The sequence below is a fragment of the Somniosus microcephalus genome, chromosome 19 (genome assembly GCF_052327205.1).
Source record: "Somniosus microcephalus isolate GS21.2 chromosome 19, FLI_Smic_1.0, whole genome shotgun sequence".
Classification (NCBI taxonomy): domain Eukaryota; kingdom Metazoa; phylum Chordata; class Chondrichthyes; order Squaliformes; family Somniosidae; genus Somniosus; species Somniosus microcephalus.
In genome coordinates, this window is record NC_141005.1 from 38,659,989 (window position 1) to 38,683,487 (window position 23,499).

Here is a 23,499-nt window from a genome sequence, read left to right on the forward strand (position 1 = left end):
CTCTGATATGAGAACTGCACTGGGAGGTTTGTGTGTTGGATGGGGAGCGAAAATGGGAAGAAGAAGAAGAAAAAAAAAAGCCGGAGTCCGTCCGTCCGCCCACCCCCTCCCTCCCACACCGTCACTATCAGGTTCTTTCTGGAGCCGTTTATATGCAAAATACTTCCAAGTCCTTCCTACCATCAGCTCTGCCTGCTTACCACAAACTGGCAGAGGCGGCAATAGGGCGAACCAATGGCTCTGGATTGGGAGTGAGTGAGAGGTTAGGTGGGGGGGGGTTGGTAAAAGGACGCGTTGGCGTCGTGTGTGCAGTGAAGCGGCGGTGATGTGGGTCAGAGTTTGAATCGATCGATCGGGCTGACACGGGGCGGGCGCGCGGGCGCTGCCGCGCATCAGCATCACCTCAGAGCGTCGCGCGTCGCGTCACGTCACGTCAGCCGGAGCCCAGGAGCCCGGAGCGGGTGATTGACAGGCGCCCGCTCACAATAGCCACACAGCGCAGCGGGCCGGGGCAGGAGCAGGGTTTGTCCTCCCTCCCCTTTAATAGCTGCACTCGATCCGGTGTCTCATTCTGCTGCACGCCGCGTGTGGGGTTATTTTTTATTTCCCCCCACCCCGGTCTGGATCTCATGTGCTTATTGCAAGAAGAGGAGCTTTCATTTTTTTCTTAAAGTACGAAGACATTTAAAGGAAGTAGGGGAAAACAAATCCTCACCTGGGAGACTTGGCTGCTGCTCGAAGCTGTGACTTAAAACAAAATTCTCTGCTTTAAAGCCAGGGAGGGAGAGGAAATAACCGAGCTGAATTGGGGGGTGGGAGGGGAGGGTTGATTAAATGAGTTTGAACGAGCACTCGATGCAGGCTCTGTCCTGGAGGAAGCTCTATTTGAGCAGAGCCAAACTCAAAGCCTCCAGCAGGACGTCAGCTTTACTGTCGGGTTTCGCCATGGTAAGTTTTTATAGTCGCAGACCTATTATAGCATTCACTGAGAGTTGCTGTGTGAGATTTTTCTACCATCTGATCCCAGTGTCGTGCTGAACATTTTATTTCCTGTTCCACTTAATTTTAAAAAAAACGATTAAAGTAATTAAGGAAGCACAAACTGACCCCCCCCAAAAAGTAATCTTGCTTTAGTTAAGTGTGTGTTTTGCAGATTGACCAGTTTATAAATAGCGACAGGCGCATTAGTAATAATGCTGCAAATTGACATTGTCACACATGGTTTGCGAGTAGTAAAGTCAGGCGACGATTTCCGCACATAGTTTTAATAACTCGTGTTACTACGGTGTAATGGTCTGTAATTTACTATATGGTCATGCTGTGGAAATATTTCCAAAGGCAAAATTCAATAATCTGTTCTGCAAATGGGGTGGGATGAGCAGTGGTTTTGTGGATCCAAATAATTACGGGTTCAGCAACATTTACTTTTTACTAAACCGTTTTACGTAATAAAATCATTGGCAGGCAACAGACGTATATTTTTTTAATAGTTTTAGTATGAAATGTAAGTGAAAATCGTCCTGCGTTTTGCAAATCTTCTCACGTTCCCTCTAGGAAAAAACTGCAGTAATGCAGCAGATGTCCACGTGTATACAAGCCTGTTTATACGGCTCTTCTGGGTAAAACGCAAAATATATTTTCAAGGACCCTAAATTTCTCTAACTCTTCACCTGCCTCATGCTCATTCCGAATAGCCTACTCCTGCTCCTATCTTCTATGTTTCTACCTTCTCATTGTCCTCATTTATTGGGTGGCTCAGCAGAAAAGCAGGCGCTGGCTCTTAATTTTTTGTTTATCGTATTTTAACTTTATAGCTTTTTCAAAAGTCGTGTTGATTGTGTATCCGTGATTAAACATCCAGGCAGGGGCAAAGTGCCTTTATATTTACAAGAGCATTTAACAATTTTAAGTGTTTTAATGTACTAGTTTAGTAGCAATTTCAGCATGTTCTGCTTGGAGAATGACGGTTCTAAATTGTGTATTTTGTGGCAAACTGCTCTGATTCAATAATTATGGCCATTAACTAATTTTCAATGAACATTTTTTTCTTGTAGATTTTCTTACCTTTCTCTAGGCATTAAAATTTTAGGAATTTCTATTTTTGTTTTCAATTACTAGTTCTTGGAATTGATATCAACACTGATTAGCTATCTGTTGTAAAATCGTTGGTATATTCAATTCTGGCGTTAATGATTTGAAAATTTTACGTTTAATCAGCCAAACAGTTTTGTAAGGAACAAATAAAATACTTTCACAACTGCCTTCACAATGTATATAATGCTAAAAGGAATTGATGTGCATCATTAACAGTAGCCTCCCCATGGAAGTTTGTCCAACCGCAATATGTGCTGCAGGTGCACACTCAGTTGATGGTGCTCAGCAGTTTGCAGAGGAGATAAAAGTATTTCCTGCACCAAATGACCAATGGAAAAAGGTCAGAGAATGCAGAATGGCTAGCTAGCTGGCTTCAAGACAGAAAGCCGAGCGTAGGGATAAAGGAGCTAGTCAGAGTGGCAGAAGGTGGAAAGTGGAGTCCCACAAGGATCAGTGCTGGGGCCACTGTTGTTCACAATTTATACGTATCAACGATTTAGACCTCGGAATTAAAAACACAATTTCAAAATTTACGGATGACACCAAATTGGGGGGATAGTCAAAACTGAGGAGGACCGCAACAAATTTCAAGAAGACATTAATAAACTTGCAGAATGGGCATATAATTGGCAAATTAATGTCAATACAGATAAATGTGAGGTATTATATTTTGGAAAGAAAAATGAGGTCACATATATTACTGGGGGGGGGGGGGGTGGAAATAAGAATCTAAATGGGGTAGAAGAGCAAAGAGATCTAGGAGTACAAATCCACAAAGTAACAATGCAGGTTAACAAGGCCTTTTAATTTAAAAAAAAAACAAGCACTATGTTTCGTTCTAGAGGGATAGAATTGGAAAGTAAGAGCAGTTATGCTAAACATGTATCGAACCTTGGTTAGACCATACTTGGACTTGTGTGTACACTTCTGGTCACCATATTATAAAAAGGAGAGGGTGCAAAAAAGGTTTACAAGAAATATGAGGATATACCTATGAGGAAAGGATGAACTGGCTGGGTTTTTTTTCTCTTGAAAAGAGAAGACAGACTTGCATTTATATAGCGCCTATCACGTGCACCAGATGTCCCAAAGCACTTTACAGCCAATGAAGTACTTTTTGAAGTGTAGTCACTGTTGTAATGTAGGAAACTTAGCAGCCAATTTGCAGACAGCAAGCTCCCACAAACAGTGACCAGATAATTTGTTTTTGTGATGTTGATTGAGGGATAACTATTGGCCAGGACACCAGTAATAACTCCCCTGCTCTTCTCGAAATAGTGCCATGGATCTTTTACGTCCCCCTGAGAAAGTAGATGGAGCCTTGGTTTAACGTCTCATCCAACAGAGTGTGAACCTAGATTTTTGTGCTTGAGTCTCTAGAATGGGAACTGAACTCACAACCAATTGAGCTGTGCTATAAAAAGAGCCATGACTGACACTGGTGCAGACCTGAGTGTTTCTGGTGCACAAGTGGCTTAGCCATTCATCACCAGATCTGGCTGGACCACATCAAGTACTATTTGGGCTCATAATCTGCCAAGACCATCCACTACTCCAGGATCCGCCTGGAGAGCAAAAATAACCCCTGGCTTTTCTCCACTTCCAACCATCTGCTCTAGCCCTGAATCCGCATCTACCACTAGTTTCTCTCCCATCACCCCTTATTCCCTCTGAGCTTCTCTTTTTTTTCCATGAGACCAACCTCCTGCTTCCTTGATCACATTCCCCCACTAAACTGGTCACCTTTCCTTCCTGTCCTCATTCCAGCTAACATCTAAATGGTTCCTTCTCATTAGATACTATCCCCGTCTCTTTCAAAACCATCAACTCACTCCTCAAAAAATCCATTCTTAACTCCTCTACCATTGCAATGGTAATCACCCAATCTCCCTTTCCTTTCAAGTCCATAAATATATCCCAAATCTCTGTCCAATTTCCCCCCCAACTTCCTGTTTGAGTCTCTGCTATCAGGTTTCTGCCCCTACCACAGCACAGAAACAGCCGTAATTAAAGTTACAAACGACATCCACTGTGACCATGGTGTATTACTCCTCCTCGTTCTCTGCAGTCTTTGACATGGTCTACCACGTCTTCCTCTAGTGCTTCACCCCGGTTACCCATCTCAGCGGGACTGCCCTCATTTGGTTCCCCTCTTATCTATCCATAGCATAACCAGAACATCTGCAGCGAGGGCTTCTCTTTCCACCCCTGTACGATTTCCTCTGGTGTCTTCCAGAGATCGATCTCCTTTGCCTCTTCTTCATCTACATGATGCCCCTTGGTGACATCGTCTGCTGACACCGGTCAGCTTCCACAAGTATTCTGATGACCTCCAGCTCTACTTCTCCACCACCTCTCTCGACCCCTCCACTGCCTCTGCTGTCAGGCTGCTTGTCTTGACAACCAACCTAGGATGAGCCACAATTTCCTCCAGCTAAACATTTTTTTGGCTAGCTCTTTCAGCAGGCATGATTGGCCGAATGGCGGCCTGCTGTATCATTCCATATTGGGATTGGGGGTTGGCGGGCAGGGGGCCAAAGCCATCATTTTGCCTGATTGCTAAAATCAAACATTACTTGGAGGCAGCACCATCTAGTGGTATAGTCAAAATAAAATAGACAAAGTTTAACTACAGGAAACTCGTTTAAATGGCACCTAAATATCCGGAATTCTCTATTAACCGGCAAAATTCATACTCCGAAAACAACACCACAATAACCGGAAATGTTGCCGAGGTCCGAGTCTCCCGCGGTGGCTGAGTTAGTCAGTGGGGGTAGTTCGCCAAACTGTCACTACTCTGCTTCTTGGTGCTGTCGGAAGTCCGAACACCTCAATAACAGGAGTCTGACTCTCCTGCGCTGCTGGTAGTCTCTACCACAACATTCTGTCGGTGAGTACCCAATTATACTGCACATTTTTTTTTTTTAATTTTTGTTTGTTAAAAATAGCCTCGGTAGATAACCCTCTCCGTCATCCGGAATTTCTAATCAATTGGTGCTGGATACCAAAGAGTTTTCTGTATTTCAGAATGACTGACTTTTTGTTTAATTTTTTAATGGATTTTCAAAACATCCCGAATTGACAAAGTAGATCTGACCTTTGGTACATTTTGGGGTTGTCTTGAGTTTTAGTTTGAACTTGTACCAGTAGAGGCACTGGAGAGGGTGCAGAGAAAATTTACAAGGGTGATACCAGAAATGCAAGGATACAGAGAGAGTATTTCCACTTGTGAGGAAGAACATAACTAGAGGTCATCAATATAAGATAGTCACCAAGAAATCCAATAGGGAATTCAGAAGAAACTTCTTTACCCAATGAGTGGTGAGAATGTGGAACTCGCTACCACAGGGAGTGGTTGAAGCGAATACTATAGATGCATTTAAGGGGAGGCTAGACAAGCATATGAGGGAGAAGGGAATATACTGATGGATTTAGTTGAGGAAAGACGCGAGGAGGCTCAAGTGGAGCATAAACGCCGGCATGGACTGGTTGGGCCGAATGGCCTGTTTCTGTGCCGTAGATCCTATGTAACCTGCAATTTTGAGATTGTGTTCAAAATGAAACGTGTCACTACATTCCTCTCTGGTTATTGCAACTGTATAAAAAGAGCTCTGATTGGAAAGGGGGGTGGGGGGGAATCAACGTAGTGTTGGGAAACATTACAGGAATGAAGGCAAACACATTGCGATTTTTAATGCGGAAATCTATGTACTAAAACATACAGGTGGCATTAGGGGAAAAAATACCAGGAAGGTAACAAGCGCATTTTTCTTTTGGATATGCTTGTGATGCCAATGACCTGTTTCATGTGAAACTCATTTGGATTGCTTTAGTAGGGAGGTTATGCTTCAGTTATACAGGGCATTCGTGAGACCACATTTGAAGTACTGTATACAGTATCAGTCTCCTTATTTAAGGAATGATGTAAATGCGTTGGAAGCAGTTCAGAGAAAGTTTACTAGACTAATGCCTGGAATGGGAGGATTGTCTTATGAGGAAAGGTTGGACAAGCTAGGCTTGTATCTGCTGGAGTTTAGAAGAGTAAGAGGTGACTTGATTGAAACATATAAGATCCTGAGGGGTCTTGACAGGGTGGCTGTGGAGAGGATGTTTCGTCTTGTGGGAGAATCTAGAACTGGGGTCACTGTTTAAAAATAAGGGGTCTCCCATTTAAGACAGAGATGAGGAGAAGTTTTTTTTCTCAGAGGGTCGTGAGTCTTTAGAACTCTTCCTCAGAGGGTGGTAGAAGCAGAGTCTTTGAATATTTTTACGGCCGAGTTAGATAGATTCTTGATAAGCAAGGGGGTGAAAGGTTGTTGGGGGTAGGCGGGAATGTGAAGCAATCAGATCAGCCATGATCTTATTGAATGCAGAGCAGGCTCGAGTGGCCTATTCCTACTCCTAATTCATATGTTTGTTGATCATCCGTGTCTCATGATTACCAATGTCCAAATAAAATCTAATTGTTTTAACCTTGCTGAAAATTTCAACTACAACAACAACTTGTATTTATTTAGCACCTTTAACATAGTAAAACATCCCAAGGCACTTCACAGGAGTATTAGAAGACAGAAAATTTGACATCGAGCCACATAAGGAAAAATTAGGGCAGGTGACCAAAAGCTAGGTCAAAGAGGTAGGTTTTAAGGAGCGTCTTAAAGGAGGAAAGAGAGGCGGAGAGGTTTAGGCAAGTAATTCCAGAGCTTGGGGCCTAGGCAACAGAAGGCACGGCCACCAAAGGTTGAGCGATTTATAATCGGGGACGCTCAAGAGGGCAGAACTAGAGGAGTGAAATATCTCCAGTGGGGGGTTGTAGTGTTGGAGGAGATTACAAAGATAGGGAGGGGTGAGGCCATGGAGGGATTTGAAAACAAGGACAAGAATTTTGAAATCGAGGCATTGCTTAACTGGGAGTCACTAGGTCAGCGAGCGGGTGAACGGGACTTGGTGTGAGTTAGGACATGGGTAGAATGTGGGAGGCCAGCCAGGAGTGTGTTGGAAAAGTCAAGTCTAGAGGTAACAAAGGCGCGGATGAGCTGAGGCAAAGGTGGAGACGGATGATGTTAGGGAGGTAGAAATGGGCTTAGTTTTGCCGCGGATATGTGGTTGGAAGCTCATTTCAGGTTTAAATATGACACCAAGGTTGCGAACAGTGTGGTTCAGCCTCAGACAGATGTTTGGGAGAGGGATGGAGTCAGTGGCTAGGGAACGGAGTTTGTGGCGGGGACCAAAAATAATGGCTTCTGTCTTCCCAATATTTAATTGGAGAACATTTTTTGAAAGCTGGGATGGAGGGGGAGGGAAATGTGATTTAGGGAGACAGTTCCGAAGGGCTGAAGATGTGGCCAACAATGTTAAAGCAGCGAACGGCAGTAGAGATCAGTGGATGTAGGATGTACAGCTGGAGGAGATCATTGAGGTAGGATTTTAAAAGTGAGAATGATGATCTGGGACATGGGGAGCTATTGGAGCTTGATGACTATGGGTTTGTGGGACTTTTAACCAGGCGAGGAAATGGACCGTGGTGATCTAAATATGCTGTAATTTGTGGAAGTGGGGAGGTTGGCTAAGAAAGCATTTGAGAAGTCAAACTTCGAAGTGCTAACAGCTTCGATTTGGATTTCAGCGATGGTAAGGTAAAAGTGAAGAGGGAGGTTGAAGGAGAAAGCTGGGTAGTTGGCATACATGTGGAAATTGACTCTGATTTTAGATGATCTTGTCAATGAGAGGGTGAGGCAGAAGCCAGATGGGAGATACTCGGCCAGAGGTGGGAGCATTGTTGCAAGGCAACGACAGTTCCAGAACTTTGGAAATTTAGAGTAGGACTTTGGAGGGGTGGGGGGAGGGTACATTTCTTTTTGAGGCAAGCTAATGGAGATTTTTGAAGGAAGTAGAGCAGTGTTGGAAGGGCAGAAACAGGTTTGTGATGTCGGCAACCATTGAGGTGAGGAAGGGTCATTGGGTGGTCAAGAACTGCAACAGAATAGGTTTCGTGGATGAGACAAGTTTAATGAAGACTGGTGGATGGTTACAGGACAAACTGGGGAGTATAAAGTGGGTGGAAGCTTGGTTCAGAAGAGCAAGAATTCAAGAGGTGTGGGCCTGGTAGAGGCAGCTGTGCAGATGGCTTTGTTTTTGGACTCAAGTCAGTAAGTTCCTTTCATTTTGGGGTCTGAAATGAGGATGCAGTGTTGAAGTTCGAGGAAGTGGTTGGTGGCGAAGGACAGGATGGAAGTTTGGTGTTCTTGCTCTCTGCGATTATCTTGAAATGGTAAATGGATTTGACTGTGGAAAGGGAGAGAGTGCAACATGTTAGACAACCCAGTAGTCATGCCCATGTGAGGCCACAAAGATGGCTGTTCTACCATGTAGAGTGGTGAGTTTGAGAGACTATCTAGGATTGGCGAGGCATTGAAGGTGGAGGTGAGACTGTTGTGGAGTAATTTGATGGTAGTATCAGTGTAGTTACAGGTGACGGCAAAAGTAGAATGAGCTTGGAGTTTGAGAAAGTGCTTGAGAGGGAGTTGATTCTGGGTGAGCAGAGAAAGGAAAATGAGAGATGCCTTGTTGATGGAGATCTCGAGGCTTTGTGGGATGATACATTGAGTTGGCCATGTGTTTGGGGATGGTGAAGGCAAGGAAGTTGGAGGTTGAAATTCACAAGGATCAGTCGTCACTCAAGGCAGAGACTGAGGGCAGACAGAAAGCAATTGATTTTGGCGAGGAAGGTGCCAAGGGAGGACATTTAACAGCAACAATGACATATTTGTGGGGAAAGTAGGAGTAACATAGTTTGAAGTAGCGCCTGCAGCATGCGCTGCAATGAAAATGCCAAAGGTTTTTCAGGTTGAGGTAGAGGAACGCAAAAAGCCGATTGGATGAACGAGAGCCTGGAGTGGCAAAGGGAAAGGAATTCCTGGGGGTGGGGGGGGTAGGGTTTTTTTTTATGGGACCAGAGTTTGTTTGAGAGAGTAGGGGGTATGAGAGGCAGAGAATTGGTGGGCAGGAGAGCAAGGCCAGGAGAAGGTGGGTAGAGAATCGAGGAAGCTTTGGTTTGGGACAGCAGCAAATGTGCGCATGCAATAGAGCAATAGTGGTTATAATAACGACAGCAATAACTGTTTAGGTGGCAGAACACTGAAATACTTTCAAATGTAGAGTGAAAAATAATTTCTATGCAGTCCTAGATATACAATATAGGAAAATGTTACACTTTGGTTCCATTGTTCCCAATCTCAGTTAGTAATGTTTGTGGAACAAATGAATGGAGACAAATAACTTTACCAACAATACAACAGTGACTATTTCAAAGACCTGAAACGTTAACTCTGTTTCTCTCTCCACGGATGCTGCCTGGCCTGCTGAGTGTTTCCAGCATTTTCTGCTGTTATTTCAGATTTCCAGCATCCGCAGCATTTTGCTATTATTTCAAAAGTAAGTGGTTGGCTGTAAAGTGCTTTGGGACATCCTGAAGTTGTGAAAAGCGCTATATAAATGCAAGTTTTTTTTTTGGTTAAAGGGAAAACTGGATGCAAGTCGATGCTGACCCTTGGGCACCTTACATTGACCAATGTAGCAGACACCAAGCAGTGGGGTGCCCTTCTGTGTTGTTGCAGTGTTGTGCTTAAGTGCAGTTGGTATATTTGTACCAACATGTTTATAGAAAAATAAGCTTGTGAAGCTTTTATTTTCTCTCATTGCTGCTATATCACTACATCCCCAGTGATTTATAATGACCAGTGTTTCACCCTAGTTTTTATAGCTCAAAATGCTCTCCCCAGACATTACTCAAGTGTAAGAGGACAAAATCTATATGTATTTTAGGTTTCAAGTCATGATTTGGGGGGGGGGGGGAGGGGAAATGTGCCTTTTTTAAAAATTGATGTCTTTGTAACATTGTTGGGAGAAGATTGCTATCTGGCTGAGTAGCTTTGACTACAAAAGAAAAATATGAACTATTCACTGAATCTTGTGAAAGTATAACCTCACTGCTAGAAATTGCAAAAAAAAATGCCTGTGATCCAGGTTTTAGGAAATCTGCAATTTAATTAAATTTGACAAGTTTACATCCAGCGGTTTATTTTTTTTAATTCATGCTCAAGCTCATCTCCACAAAGTCCCACATTCTCTTCACCTCATTCAGTGCCAGTGGAACTCAAATTATAAAGCTGAACTCTTCGCCTATATTTTACTAAGCTCCCCATACATTGGCAGATTGATTTCAGAATCCTAATTCTTGCCTTTTACTTCCTTCTTGACATTGCTCCATTCTATCTCAGCAATTTAGTTCAGCCACTTGCACCCAACTTCCATTCCTCTGACTCTGGTTTACCCTCATTCCCCACTCTGACATTTGGTAGCTGATAGAAAAATAGGAGCAGGAGTAGGCCATTCAGCCCTTCGAGCCTGCTCTGCCATTCAATATGATCATGGCTGATCCTCGATCTCAATACCATATTCCCACTCTCTCCCCATACCCCTTGATGCCTTTTGTGTCTAGAAATCTATCTATCTCCTTCTTAAATATATTCAGTGACTTGGTCTCCACAGCCTTCTGTGATAGAGAATTCCACAGGTTCACCACCCTCTGAGTGAAGAAATTTCTCCTCATCTCCGTCCTTAATGTCCTACCCTGTATCCTGAGACTGTGACCCCTCGTTCTAGACCCCACCGCGCCCCCCCCCCCCCCCCCCCCCACAAGCCAGGGGAAACATCCTCCCTGCATCCAGTCTGTCTAGCCCTGTCAGAATTTTATATGTTTCAATGAGATCCCCTCTCATTCATCTAAACTCTAGTGAATACAGGCTTAATCGACCCAATCTCTCCTCCTATGACAGACCTGCCATCCCAGGAATCAGTCTGGTGAACCTTCGCTGCACTCCCTCTATGGCAAGTATATACTTTCTTAGGTAAGGAGACCAAAACTGTACACAGTACTCCAGGTGTGGTCTCACCAAGGCCCTGTACAACTGTAGTAAGACATCCTTGCTCCTGTACTCAAATCATCTTGCAATGAAGGTCAACATACCATTTGCCTTCCTAACTGCTTGTTGCACCTGCATGTTTGCTTTCAGTGACTGGTGTACAAGGACACCCAGGTTCCTTTGAACATCAGCATTTCCCAATCTATCACCATTTAAATTAAACTCTACCTTTCTGTTTTTCCTACCGAAGTGGATAACTTCACATTTATCCACGTTATACTGCATCTGCCCTGTATTTACCCACTCACTCAACTTGCCTAAATGGCCTTGAAGCCTCTGCATCCTCCTCACAACTCTCAATCCCACCTAGTTTTGTGTCGTTGGCAAACTTGGAAATATTACATTTGGTTCCCTCATCCATAGAAACATAGAAGATAGGAGCAGGAGTAAGCCATTCAATGAGATCATGGCTGATCATCCAAATTCAGTACCCTGTCCCTGCCTTCTCCCCATATCCCTTGATCCCTTTAGCCTTAAGAAATATATCCAACTCTTTCTTGAATATATTTAATGAACTGGCCTCCACCGCCCTCTGTGGCAGAGAATTCCACAGGTTCACCACTCTCTGGGTGAAGAAATTCCTCCTCATTTCTGTCCTACATGGCTTACCCCTTATCCTTAGACTATGACCCCTGGTTCTGGACTCCCCGGCCATCAGAAACATCCTTCCTGCATCTAGTCTGTCCAGGCCTGACAGAATTTTATAGGTTTCGATGAGATCCCCTCTCAATCTTCTAAACTCCAGTGAGTATAAGCCCAATCGACACAATCTCTCCTCATACGTCATTCCTGCCATCCCAGGTATCAGCCTGGTGAATCTTCGCTGCACTCCTTCCATGGCAAGAACGTCCTTCCTCAGGTAAGGTGACCAAAACTGCACACCATACTCCAGGTGTGGTCTCACCAAGGCCCTGTACAACTGCAGCAAGACAGCCTTGTTCTTGTACTCGAACCCTCTTGCTACGAAGGCCAACATACCATTTGCCTTCTTAACCACCTGCTGCACCTGCATGCTTACCTTCAGCGACTGGTGCACAAGAACACCCAGGTCTCTTTGCACTTCCCCTTCTCCCAATCTATTGCCATTCAAATAATCTGCCTTCCTGTTTTTGCCACCAAAGTGGATAACCTCACATTTATCCACATTATAGTGCATTTGCCATGTTTCTGCCCAATCACCCAACCTGTCCAAATCGTACTGGAGTTTCATGACATCCTCCTCACAGCATACCCTCCCACCCAGCTTTGTGTCGTCTGCAAATTTGGAGATATTACATCCAATTCCCTCGTCCAGATCATTAATATATATTGTGAACAGCTGGGGCCCAAGCACTGATCCATGCGATACCCCACTAGTCACCGCCTGCCACCCTGAAAAAGACCCATTTATTCCTACTCTGTTTCCTGTCTGTTAATCAATTTTCAATCCATGCCAGTATATTACCTGCAATCCCATATGCTTTAATTTTGCACACTAACCTCTTATGTGGGACTTTATCAAAGGCCTTCTGAAAATCCAAATACACCACATCCACTGGTTCCCCCTTATCTGTTCTACCAATTACATCCTCAAAAAACTCCAGTAGGTTTGTCAAACACTATTTCCCTTTCATAAATCTATATTGACTTTGTCTAATCCCGTTGATATTTTCTAAGTGTCCTGTTATCACATCCTTTATAATAGACTCTAGCATTTTCTCTGCTACTGATTTTCTCTCCCTTTTTTTAAATAGTGGGGTTACATTTGGCACCCTCCAATCTGCCGGAACTGTGGCTAAAGTGAACGTTTGTCCCTTAGAGGATCGGACCGGGAAACTAGTGGTGGGGAACATGGAGATGGCAAAGACGCTGAACAAATATTTTGTATCAGTCTTTACAATAGAGGACACTAAAAATATCCCAACACTGGACAAACAGGGGGCAATGGGGGAGTAGCTAAACACGATTAAAATCACTAAGGAGATGGTACTCAGTAAAATAATGGGACTTAAGGCGGATAAATCCCCTGGACCTGATGGCCTACATCCTAGGGTCTTGAGAGAAGTGGCGGTAGGGATTGTGGACCCATTGGTGATTATTTTCCAGAACTCCCTGGACTCAGGAAAGGTCCCGGCAGATTGGAAAACTGCTAATGTAACACCCTTATTTAAGAAGGGAAGTAGACAAAAAGCTGGACACTATAGACCAGTTAGCCTAACATCTGTGGTTGGCAAAATGTTGGAGTCCATTATTAAGGAAACAGTAACAGAGCATCTGCATAAACATAATTTAATAGGACAGAGTCAGCTTGGTTTTATGAAGGGGAAGTCATGTTTGACAAATTTGCTCGAATTCTTTGAGGATATAACAGGGGAACCAGTGGATGTAGTGTATTTGGACTTCCAAAAGGCATTTGACAAGGTTCCACACAAGATTACTGATCAAGATAAGAAATCACGGGATTGGGGGTAATATACTGGCATGGGTGGAAGATTGGCTATCTAACAGAAAACAAAGAGTTGGGATAAATGGTTCGTTCTCGGGCTGGCAATCAGTAACTAGTGGTGTTCTGCAGGGGTCAGTGCTGGGACCCCAACTCTTTACAATCTTTTAACGATTTGGGGGAAGGGACCGAGTGCAACATATCCAAGTTTGCCGACGATACAAAGATGGGAGGGAAAGCAGTGCGTAAGGAGGACATTAAAAAACCTGCAGAAGGACATAGACAGGCTAAGTGAGTGGGCAGAGATTTGGCAGATGGAATATAATGTTGGAAAGTGTGAGGTTATGCACTTTGGCAGAAAAAATCAAAGAGCAAGTTATTATCTAAATGGCGAGAAACTGCAAAGTGCTACAGTACAAAGGGATCTGGGGGTCCTGGTGCATGAAACACAAAAAGTTAGTATGCAGGTGATCAGGAAGGCCAATGGAATCTTGGCTTTTATTGCAAGGGGGATGGAGTATAAAAACAGGGAAGTCTTGCTGCAGTTATACAGGGTATTGGTGAGGCCACACCTAGAATACTGCGTGTAGTTTTGGTTCCCATATTTAAGAAAAGATATACTTGCTCTCGGCGGTTCAGAGAAGGATCACTCGGTTGATTCTGGAGATGAGGGGGTTGACGTATGAGGAAAGTTTGAGTAGGTTGGGACTCTACTCATTGGAGTTCAGAAGAATGAGAGGCGATCTTATCGAAACATATAAGATTGTGAGGGGACTTGATCGGGTGGATGCGGTGAGGATGTTTCCACTGATGGGTGAGACTAGAACTAGGGGGCATAATCTAAGAATAAGGGGCTGCCCTTTCAAAACTGAGATGAGGAGAAACTTCTTCATTCAGAGGGTAGTAAATCTATGGAATTTGCTACCCCAGAGAGCTGTGGAAGCTGCAACATTAAATACATTTAAAATGGAGATAGACAGTTTCCTAGCAGATAAGGGAATTAGGGGTTACGGGGAGAGGGCAGGGAAGTGGACGTGAGTCTAGATTCGGATCAGCCATGATCCTATTGAATGGCGGAGCAGGCCCGAGGGGCCGTATGGCCTACTCCTACTCCTGCTCCTCCTACTTATGTTCTTATGTAATCTATAGAATTTTGGAAGATGACAACCAATCCAGCCACTATTTCCATGGCTACCTATTTTAGTACTCGGATGCAGATTCAGGCCCTGGGGATTTATCAGCTTTCAGTCCTATTAATTTCTCCAGCACACTTGTTTTTTCTAATACTAATATCCTTTAATTCCTCCTTCTCAGTAGACCATTGGTTCCCTTGCATTTCTAGGAAGTTATTTGGTTCTGTCTTCACGGAAGAGGACACAAAGTACAGGAAACTTTCGTTTAACTGGAGGTTAAATGTCCGGAAAGCTCTATCTACCGGCAAAATTCAGGAGCCGTTTCCTATAAGTTTTTTTACTTCTCGTTGCTTTTTTTTTCCAGTCAGGCTCTGCAAGGTCTAGCTGAAGCTGTTGCTTAGCTACAGAGACGCTTTTAAGCTGTGGCTGACTGTTTTGAAGCTGTTGCTAAGCAACAGGGTTTGTTGATTCACACGGAGCTCAAAAGCTCCGTATGTTTTAACTGCCGTAGAAACCAGCGCTAATGTTTTGATGGTACGGCACCAGCTCGGTCCCATCAGTGCCAGATACCAGAAAGTTTCCTGTATTTGTTTAATTGCTCAGCCATTTCCTTGTTCCCCATTATAAATTCTCCCGTTTCTGACTGTAAGGGACCTACATTTGTCTTCACTAATTTTTTTTTCTTTTTACATACTTGTAGAAGCTTTTACAGTCCACTTTTATGTTCCTTACAAGTTTACACTCATACTCTTTTTCCCCTCTTAATCAATCTCTTGGTCCTTTTTTGCTAAACTCTAAACTGCTCCCAATCCTCAGACTTGCTACTTTTTCTGGCAACTTTATATGACTCCTCTTTGGATCTAATACTATCCTTAACTTCTTTTGTTAGCCATGGCAGGGCATTGTTCTTCCATACAATGCCCTGCCTTCTGCAACACACTCCCTAAAGCCTTTGGCCGTGGCACTTTCCTCCCTGCTTTCAAAAGCTTACTAATTAACCTTTTTCCTTTGACTGCTTTTATATCCCAAAACCATTCTATTAACCTTGCTCCTTCCTGCTCCGTGTCCACTTTTTTCCTTCATCCTGTAATGATTTTTCTTTTATATCAGGACTGTTCTTAGAGATGTAAGTTGTGGTGGGATTTAATTATTTTTGAACAGAAGAATAAGAAAGGGTATCCCTCTTTTTCTCTCCACCCCCCCCCCCCCCTCCCAAACCCTCAGCAAAAATAATATTGTTAAGGGCTTAACTTTATAATCTGAGTTTTTTACAGCTACTAAATGAGGATATTTAGTTTCTTGTGGTTCTGAAGTTCATTTAAACAGGGGAGGTTTGCTAGCACTGCTGGGGGGGGTTTAAACTAACTTGGCAGGGGGATGGGGTACAGAGTGGAGCTATAGTAGGGGGTGATTTACAGCCAAATACAGAGGGAAAAACAAGTCAGCTGGGAAGGCAAAGCAAATATGTGAAGGCAAAAGAGAATATGGCAGGGCTGGAAGGCATTTATTTTAATGCAAGGAGTCTTGCAAATAAGGTGGACGAACTGAAGTTGTTGTTGAACACATGGGAGTACGATATTGTTGCTATCACGGAGACATGGTTGAGGGAGGGTCAGGACTGGCAGCTCAATATTCCGGGGTATAGAATCTTCAGGCGAGACAGAGGGGGGTGTAAAAGGGGAGGGGGTGTTGCAATATTAATTAAGGAGTCAATTACTGCTGTAAGGAGGGATGATATATTAGCGGGTTCCTCTAATGAGGCCATATGGGTAGAACTTAAAAACAAAAAGGGGGCAAGCACTTTGCTGGGAGTGTACTATAGGCCCCCAAACAGTCAGGGGGAGATAGAGGAACAGATATGTAGGCAAATCTCAGAAAAGTGCGAAAATAATAGGGTAATAATAGTGGGGGATTTCAACTTCCCCAATATAAATTGGGATAGTCAGAGTGTGAAAGGCTTAGAGGGTGCAGAATTCTTAAAGTGCATCCAGGAGAGCTTTTTGAGCCAACATGTAGAAAGTCCTACAAGAGAGGGGGCGGTACTGGACCTAATTCTGGGGAATGTAGCCGGGCAAGTGGTGGAAGTGTCAGTAGGAGAGCATTTTGGCGACAGTGACCACAATTCGGTGAGATTTAAGGTGGTCATGGAAAAAGACAAAGACGGCCCGGAAATAAGGGTTCTAAATTGGGGGAAGGCCGATTTTAATATGATAAGGCAGGATCTGGCCAAATTGGACTGGGAGCAGCTACTTATAGGAAAATCCGCATCAAAACAGTGGGAGACTTTCAGAAGGGAAATAGAGAGAGTACAACGCCAACATGTTCCTGTAAAGGTCAAGGGTGGGACCAACAAGCAAAGGGAACCTTGGATGACAAGGGATATACAAAAATGCATTAGAAATAAAAGGGGGGCTTTTGGCAGTTACAAAAGACTAAAGACGGAAGAAGCCCTAGAGGAGTATAAAAAATGCAGGGGCATACTTAAAAAAGAAATTAGGAGGGCGAGGAGGGGCCATGAAATAACACTGGCGAGCAAAATAAAGGAAAATCCTAAGATGTTTTATAAGTATATTAAGGGCAAGAGGATAACCAGGGAAAGGGTAGGGCCCATTAGGGACCAAAGTGGCAATCTGTGTGTAGAGCCAGATGATGTAGGCGGGGTTTTAAATGAATTTTTTGCATCTGTGTTCACTATGGAGAAAGACGATGCAGACATAGAAATCGGGCAAGGGGGCTGTGACATACTTGAACATATTAGCATCGAGAGGGAGGAGGTGCTAGCGGTTTTAGCAGGCCAAAAAGTGGATAAATCCCCAGGCCCAGACGAGATGTATCCCAGGCTGCTGTGGGAGGCAGAGGAGGAGATTGCAGGGGCTCTGACACAAATTTTCAGAACCTCTCTGGCCACAGGGGATGTACCAGAGGACTGGAGAACAGCTAACGTAGTACCATTATTCAAGAAGGGTAGCAGGGATAAACCAGGGAATTACAGGCCAGTGAGCCTAACATCTGTGGTAGGGAAATTATTGGAAAAAATTCTGAGGGACAAAATTAGTCTCCACTTGGAGAGGCAAGGATTAATCGGGGATAGTCAGCATGGCTTTGTCAAGGGTAAATCATGTCTGACAAATCTGATTGAATTTTTCGAGGGGGTGACTAGGGGGGTGGATGAGGGAAATGCTGTGGATGTGGTTTACATGGACTTCAGTAAAGCTTTTGACAAAGTCCCGCATAGGAGACTGGTCAAGAAGGTAAGAGCCCATGGGATCCAGGGTGCCTTGGCGCGTTGGATCATAAACTGGCTGAGTGGCAGGAGGCAGAGGGTGATGGTCGAAGGTTGCTTTTGTGACTGGAAGCCTGTGTCCAGTGGGGTACCTCAGGGATCGGTGCTGGGTCCCTTGTTGTTTGTGATCTACATAAATGATTTGGATGAGAATGTAAAAGGTATGATCAGTAAGTTCGCAGATGACACGAAAATTGGTGGGGTGGTAAATTGTGAGGAGGAAAGCCTCAGGCTACAGGACGATATAGATGGGTTGGTCAGATGGGCGGAAAAGTGGCAAATGGAATTTAACCCTGAAAAGTGCGAGGTGATGCATTTTGGACGGACAAATAAGGCAAGGGAATACACAATGAGTGGTAGGACCCTAGGAAGTACAGAGGGTCAGAGGGACCTTGGTGTACATGTACATAGATCCCTGAAGGCAGCGGAACAGGTAGATAAGGTGGTTAAAAAGGCATATGGGATACTTGCCTTCATTAGCCGAGGCATAGAATATAAGAGCAGGGAGGTTATGATGGAGCTGTACAAAACGCTGGTGAGGCCACAGCTGGAGTACTGTGTGCAGTTCTGGTCGCCTCACTATAGGAAGGATGTGATTGCTTTGGAGAGGGTGCAGAGAAGATTCACCAGGATGTTACCTGGGATGGAGCGCCTCAGCTATGAAGAGAGGCTGGACAGGCTGGGGTTGTTTTCCTTGGAGCAAAGAAGGCTGAGGGGGGACCTGATTGAGGTGTACAAAATGATGAGGGGCATAGATAGGGTAGACAAAGAGGAACTTTTCCCCTTAGTAGGGGGGTCAATAACAAGGGGGCATAGATTCAGGGTAAGGGGCAGGAGATTTAGAGGGGATTTGAGGAGGAACTTTTTCACCCAGAGGGTGGTTGGAATGTGGAACTCAATGCCTGAAAGGGTGGTAGAGGCAGGAACCCTCACAACATTCAAGAAGCATTTGGATGAGCACTTGAAATGGCATTGCATACAAGGCTATGGACCAAATGCTGGAAAATGGGATTAGACTGGACAGGGATGGATGGGCGGCGCAGACACGATGGGCCGAAGGGCCTCTTTCTGTGCTGTAAAACTCTATGACTCTATGACTCTAAATGTTGCATAATATCTTCTGCTGAAATCAGCCTTTGACTGCAGTAAGATCATCAGCAGTTTCTTGTCACTGGATCACAATGTCAGTTTGACTTCTGGCAGCTGATACCGAATCATAGAAAGTTACAGCACGGAAGGAGGCCATTTCGGCCCATCGTGTCCGCGCCGGCCAACAAAGAGCTATCCAGACTAATCCCACTTCCCAGCTCTTGGTCCGTAGCCCTGCAGGTTAGAGCATCCCAAGTGCACATCCAAGTACCTTTTTTAAATGTGGTTAGGGATCCTGCCTCTCCCACCCTTTCAGGCAGTGAGTTTCAGACCCCCACAACCCTCTGGGTGAAGAAATTTCCCCTCAAATCCTCTCTAAACCTTCCAATTACTTTAAATCTGTGCCCCCTGGTTTTTGACCCCTCTGCTAAGGGAAATATGTCTTTTCTATCCACTTTATTTATGCCCCTCAATTTTATACACCTCTAAGATCTCCCCTCCACCTCCTCTGTTCCAAGGAAAACAGACCCAGTTTTTCCTCATAGCTAAGATTCTCTACTCCCGACAACATCCTTGTAAATCTCCTCTGTACCCTCTCTAGTGCAATCACATCTTTCCTGTAATGTGGTGACCAGAACTGCATGCAGTACTCTAGCTGAGGCCTAACTAGTGTTTTATACAGTTGAAGCATAAACCCCCCTGCTCTTGTATTCTATGCCACGGCTAATAAAAGCAAGCATTCCATGTGCCTTCTTAACCACCTTATCTACCTGGCCTGCTACCTTCAGGGATCTGTGGACATGCACTCCAAATGAAAATCTGGGACTCTCTCTATTTTGATTCACCTGTCTTTCATGAGAGTACAAGATAGACATTAAACTTTTAATGACAAATGTCTAAAGCATTAGTTTTCTTTTGTTTCACAACTTATTTTTGTTTACAGTAGGGCATAACAGGGGGGTGATAGGCTGCTATACCTTCACACAGATCAGTGTTTGCTTTCACTGGAAGATACTTGCTTTAAGCCATCGTGAAATGCCTAAAATGAGTTGGTGCTGTAAACCAGCCAACTGAAAAAAGCTTAAAATTAAAAATGCACAAAACCATTTCCATTCACTGCATTTTAAAACCTGTTCATTCTGCAAGAACAAGTTTGACCAAACAAACATTTTTAGATCATTAGCTCAGTAGTTTCACACTGACTGGGGAGGTCTATGTTTAACTTGCAGTCAGAGCTGAGATCCATTCTGTGGCTGTAATCTCTGCCAGCTTGAACTTCATGGTGCGCCTTTGACTGTGTCTTAGTGGTCATGTCTGCAGCAGCTTCTTTCACAAGTCAGGAAATTGTTTGGTTTAAATGAAACTGCAGTCAAATTGAAACCGCTTCAACAAGAAGCTTGTAAAGAAAGAACAAGTCCTTGCATTTACATAGCCTCTTTCACAGCTTTGGAACTTCTCCAAAGCGCTTCACAGCCAATTAAGTAAACTTGGAGTGTAGTCACTTTTTAATGTAGGGAAACACGGCAGCAAATTGCACACAGAAAAGTCCCACATACAGCGATTAGATGATGACCAGATAATCTGTTTTAGTGACATTGGGTCACTACCCTCTTGGGTAAGGGTATCAAAGAAAAAGGAGCAAAATTGGGTAAATGGAGTTGAGGTACAGAACAGTCATGGTCTAATTGAAGAGCGGAACAGGCTCTGGTCTGAATGGCCTACACCTGTTCCTGTTTTTCTATGACCTAGTATTTCTGCATGATGTCATTTTGTGGAAAGAACAAGATTTGTTGAATATTTGGGGAAATATTGAACTATCCACATATATGTAAGGTTTGAAACCCTGGCTGAGTGCTGAGGGCCATGATAGGGGAGCGACAGTTGGGCTCAGCACACTCTCTGTCTGTCTCTCTCTCTCTCTCTCTCTCTCTCTCTCTCGGGAAAATTAGTCAGGACTTCTAATCCTGATCACTAACCAGTGACCCCTTCTGGCAGTCTGTATTTGTGAATGTTGGAGAGGACAAGATTGGGCTTGACTGATGCCCTCTGCAGTCAAATAGTCTGCCATTCACCGTTAAAAGCTCATTGGTTTTAATTGTGGTCATTATTCACCTAAGAGGAACAAGCAAATAAATACTGAGAAACAATGAGAAGATGTGTAACAGAATAAAAGGCAATCAAGATGTGAAGAAAAACATTGAAATCAGAAATGAAAATTCAGCTGAAATGCGAACTGGGTGGTGACATGGCCGAATACTGCCTCTGTACGCTTTTCTCCAGCATGAAAGTATTTTAACCTTTGGTACTAAACGGGGTCCTGTGGTTGCTTGGGACAGCACTATTAACCTGGGAAGGGAAGAGAAAAGACTCCTTTTAGGGTTGTTGCATAGGGCACCAGGAAAGGAAGTAATGAATATGGACAAAAGCAAGAATAAAGAAAAATGAGTGGGGGGAGGGGGTGGTGATGGGAGATGGAGCATTAACAACAAACTTCATGTATGTTTGTCAGACTTTCTTCCAAACAACTGATGTGTTTTTTTTTTTAGGTCGCCATGGTGGAGGTGCAGCTTGAACGAAATCACGATTACCCACAAGGTCTCTTGATCGCCTTCAGTGCCTGCACTACTGTACTGGTTGCAGTACATCTTTTTGCTCTCATGATAAGCACTTGTATTCTTCCCAATATAGAGGCTGTCAGCAACGTCCATAATCTCAATTCTGTTCATGAGTCACCCCATGAGCGTATGCACAGACATATTGAACTTGCCTGGGCCTTCTCCACAGTCATTGGAACCTTGCTTTTTCTTGCAGAAGTTGTACTACTTTGTTGGGTTAAGTTTCTTCCATTAAATAAGAATCCTGTGGTTAGTAATACAAAAGATAATTCTTCATCATCGATATCACCTGGACAAGCTGCAGCTATTACATCCACAACGATTATGGTACCCTTTGGATTAATTTTCATCATATTTGCAGTTCACTTCTATCGATCATTGGTGAGCCACAAAACGGAGAGAGTTGAAAGAGAATTGGATGTACTTGCACAACTGCAGGATCAGCTGGACCGAGGGGACACACTGCACCCTACTAGTTCTCATTTTGGATAAGACTGGTTGTAGGCTATTGGGGAAAGAGCCTTCATATAATACAGTTTACAGCACTTGGTGCATGAAGTGACTGAACTGTTATACAAAAAGAACAACCTATGTGGTATCTAATAATACTCAATACTACTTACTGTTGGGTACTTTGGGATGATGACCAGTGCAGAACATTTTTGCTCATTAAGTTTTAAATTCAAATCAGAATGGCAAATTGCATGTATTTACTTTGGATTTGTACAGGATTTAATTGGATTGTTTAAATTTTCTTCATTAAAGAGATTATTGTGTGTTCTGCAGGAGTGAGTGTCTTAATAACTGGGTAAGTGGTTTTAACTTAACCCACAGTTTTACTCTTCCATTGTTTCATTTTTAAGTTACATTATGGGATGTGCACTAGTGATGATTATACCATAGCTGAGAATCTGCTGTCACATAACTGGGTAATTAGCTGGGAGTGCTTTGTGATAGAAATTTTCATTCTAGGAGAGGACCAAAGTTGTAGCCAAGTAGTGTGCCGCTTGGGTGATTGCTGTCTGTCCCTCACTGGCCAATTTCCTCTCTTCTCATCACACTATCATCTAAACTAATAGCTTGTTTTTTTCCTTGGGCCATTTAACCCATCGTGCCTGTGCCGGCTCTTTGAAAGAGCTATTCAATTAGTCCTACTCTTCTCTTTCCCCATCGCCCAGCAAATTTTTCTTTTAAGAATGTATACAATTCCCTTTTGAAAGTTACTGTTGAATCTGCTTCCACCACTTTTTTTTCAGGCAGTGCATTCCAGATCACATCAACTCACTTAATAATAAAAAAAAAAAATTCCCCACGCCCTAGATTTTTTTTTTTGTCAATTCTTAAATCTGTGCCCTGGTTACCGACCCTCCTTCCAGTAGAAACAGTTTCTCTATCTACTCTTCCATAATTTTTGAACACCTATTAATTCTCCCCTTAATCTTTGCTGTATGGGAAAACAATCCCAGCATCTCTAGTCTCTGCATAATTGAAGTCCCTCATCCCTGGTACCATTCTACAGTAATAAATCTTCTCTGTATTGTCTCCAAGGCCTTTTTGGTGTATAATTTTTTCAAAGACACACTTCGTTAGGGGAATAATAAAGAATAAAGTATCTTGGTTCCAGGTTAAGGACTTTAAAAATCAGTTTAAAATATCTGAAATGATTAGAATGTTCATATCAAAAGCTACCTCAAGTGGTGGTTCTAACAATGTGTTTACAGGAACAAAACATTATTGGGTACAATTTGGCCACCAATCTAGAGTTTACTCCTCAATAAACTAGTCATATTCTAGATATAGACAGCCCCTTTATCTGGTTTTGTTGGGTTTATGAAGATAACTTTGAAGACATTTTTGAAACACAATTAGGCTCCCAAGA

At 43.5% G+C, this 23,499-nt stretch overlaps 1 protein-coding gene across 2 annotated transcripts; it reads left to right on the plus strand.

Moving 5' to 3' along the window:
- Window positions 1–334: 334 nt before the first annotated feature.
- Window positions 335–22,401, plus strand: orai1a (ORAI calcium release-activated calcium modulator 1a). Of its 2 annotated transcripts, none has more exons than XM_085961629.1 (2): window positions 335–948; window positions 21,552–22,401. In XM_085961629.1, exons 1-2 carry the CDS (start codon window positions 835–837, stop codon window positions 22,110–22,112), a joined length of 675 nt encoding a protein of 224 aa, XP_085817755.1. In that variant the 5' UTR covers window positions 335–834; the 3' UTR covers window positions 22,113–22,401. The 2 variants fall into 2 exon arrangements, with proteins under 2 accessions (XP_085817755.1, XP_085817756.1); XM_085961630.1 differs by lacking the exon at window positions 335–948 and adding an exon at window positions 10,931–11,003.
- The last annotated feature ends 1,098 nt before the right edge of the window (window positions 22,402–23,499 follow it).

Excerpts from the sequence above, each read along its gene's own strand:
- orai1a (XM_085961629.1), top strand. The coding sequence starts at position 835 with ATGAGTTTGAACGAGCACTCGATGCAGGCTCTGTCCTGGAGGAAGCTC. Across the intron at positions 949-21,551 it reads TACTGTCGGGTTTCGCCATG|GTCGCCATGGTGGAGGTGCA; the intron begins GTAAGTTTTTAT and ends TTTTTTTTTTAG.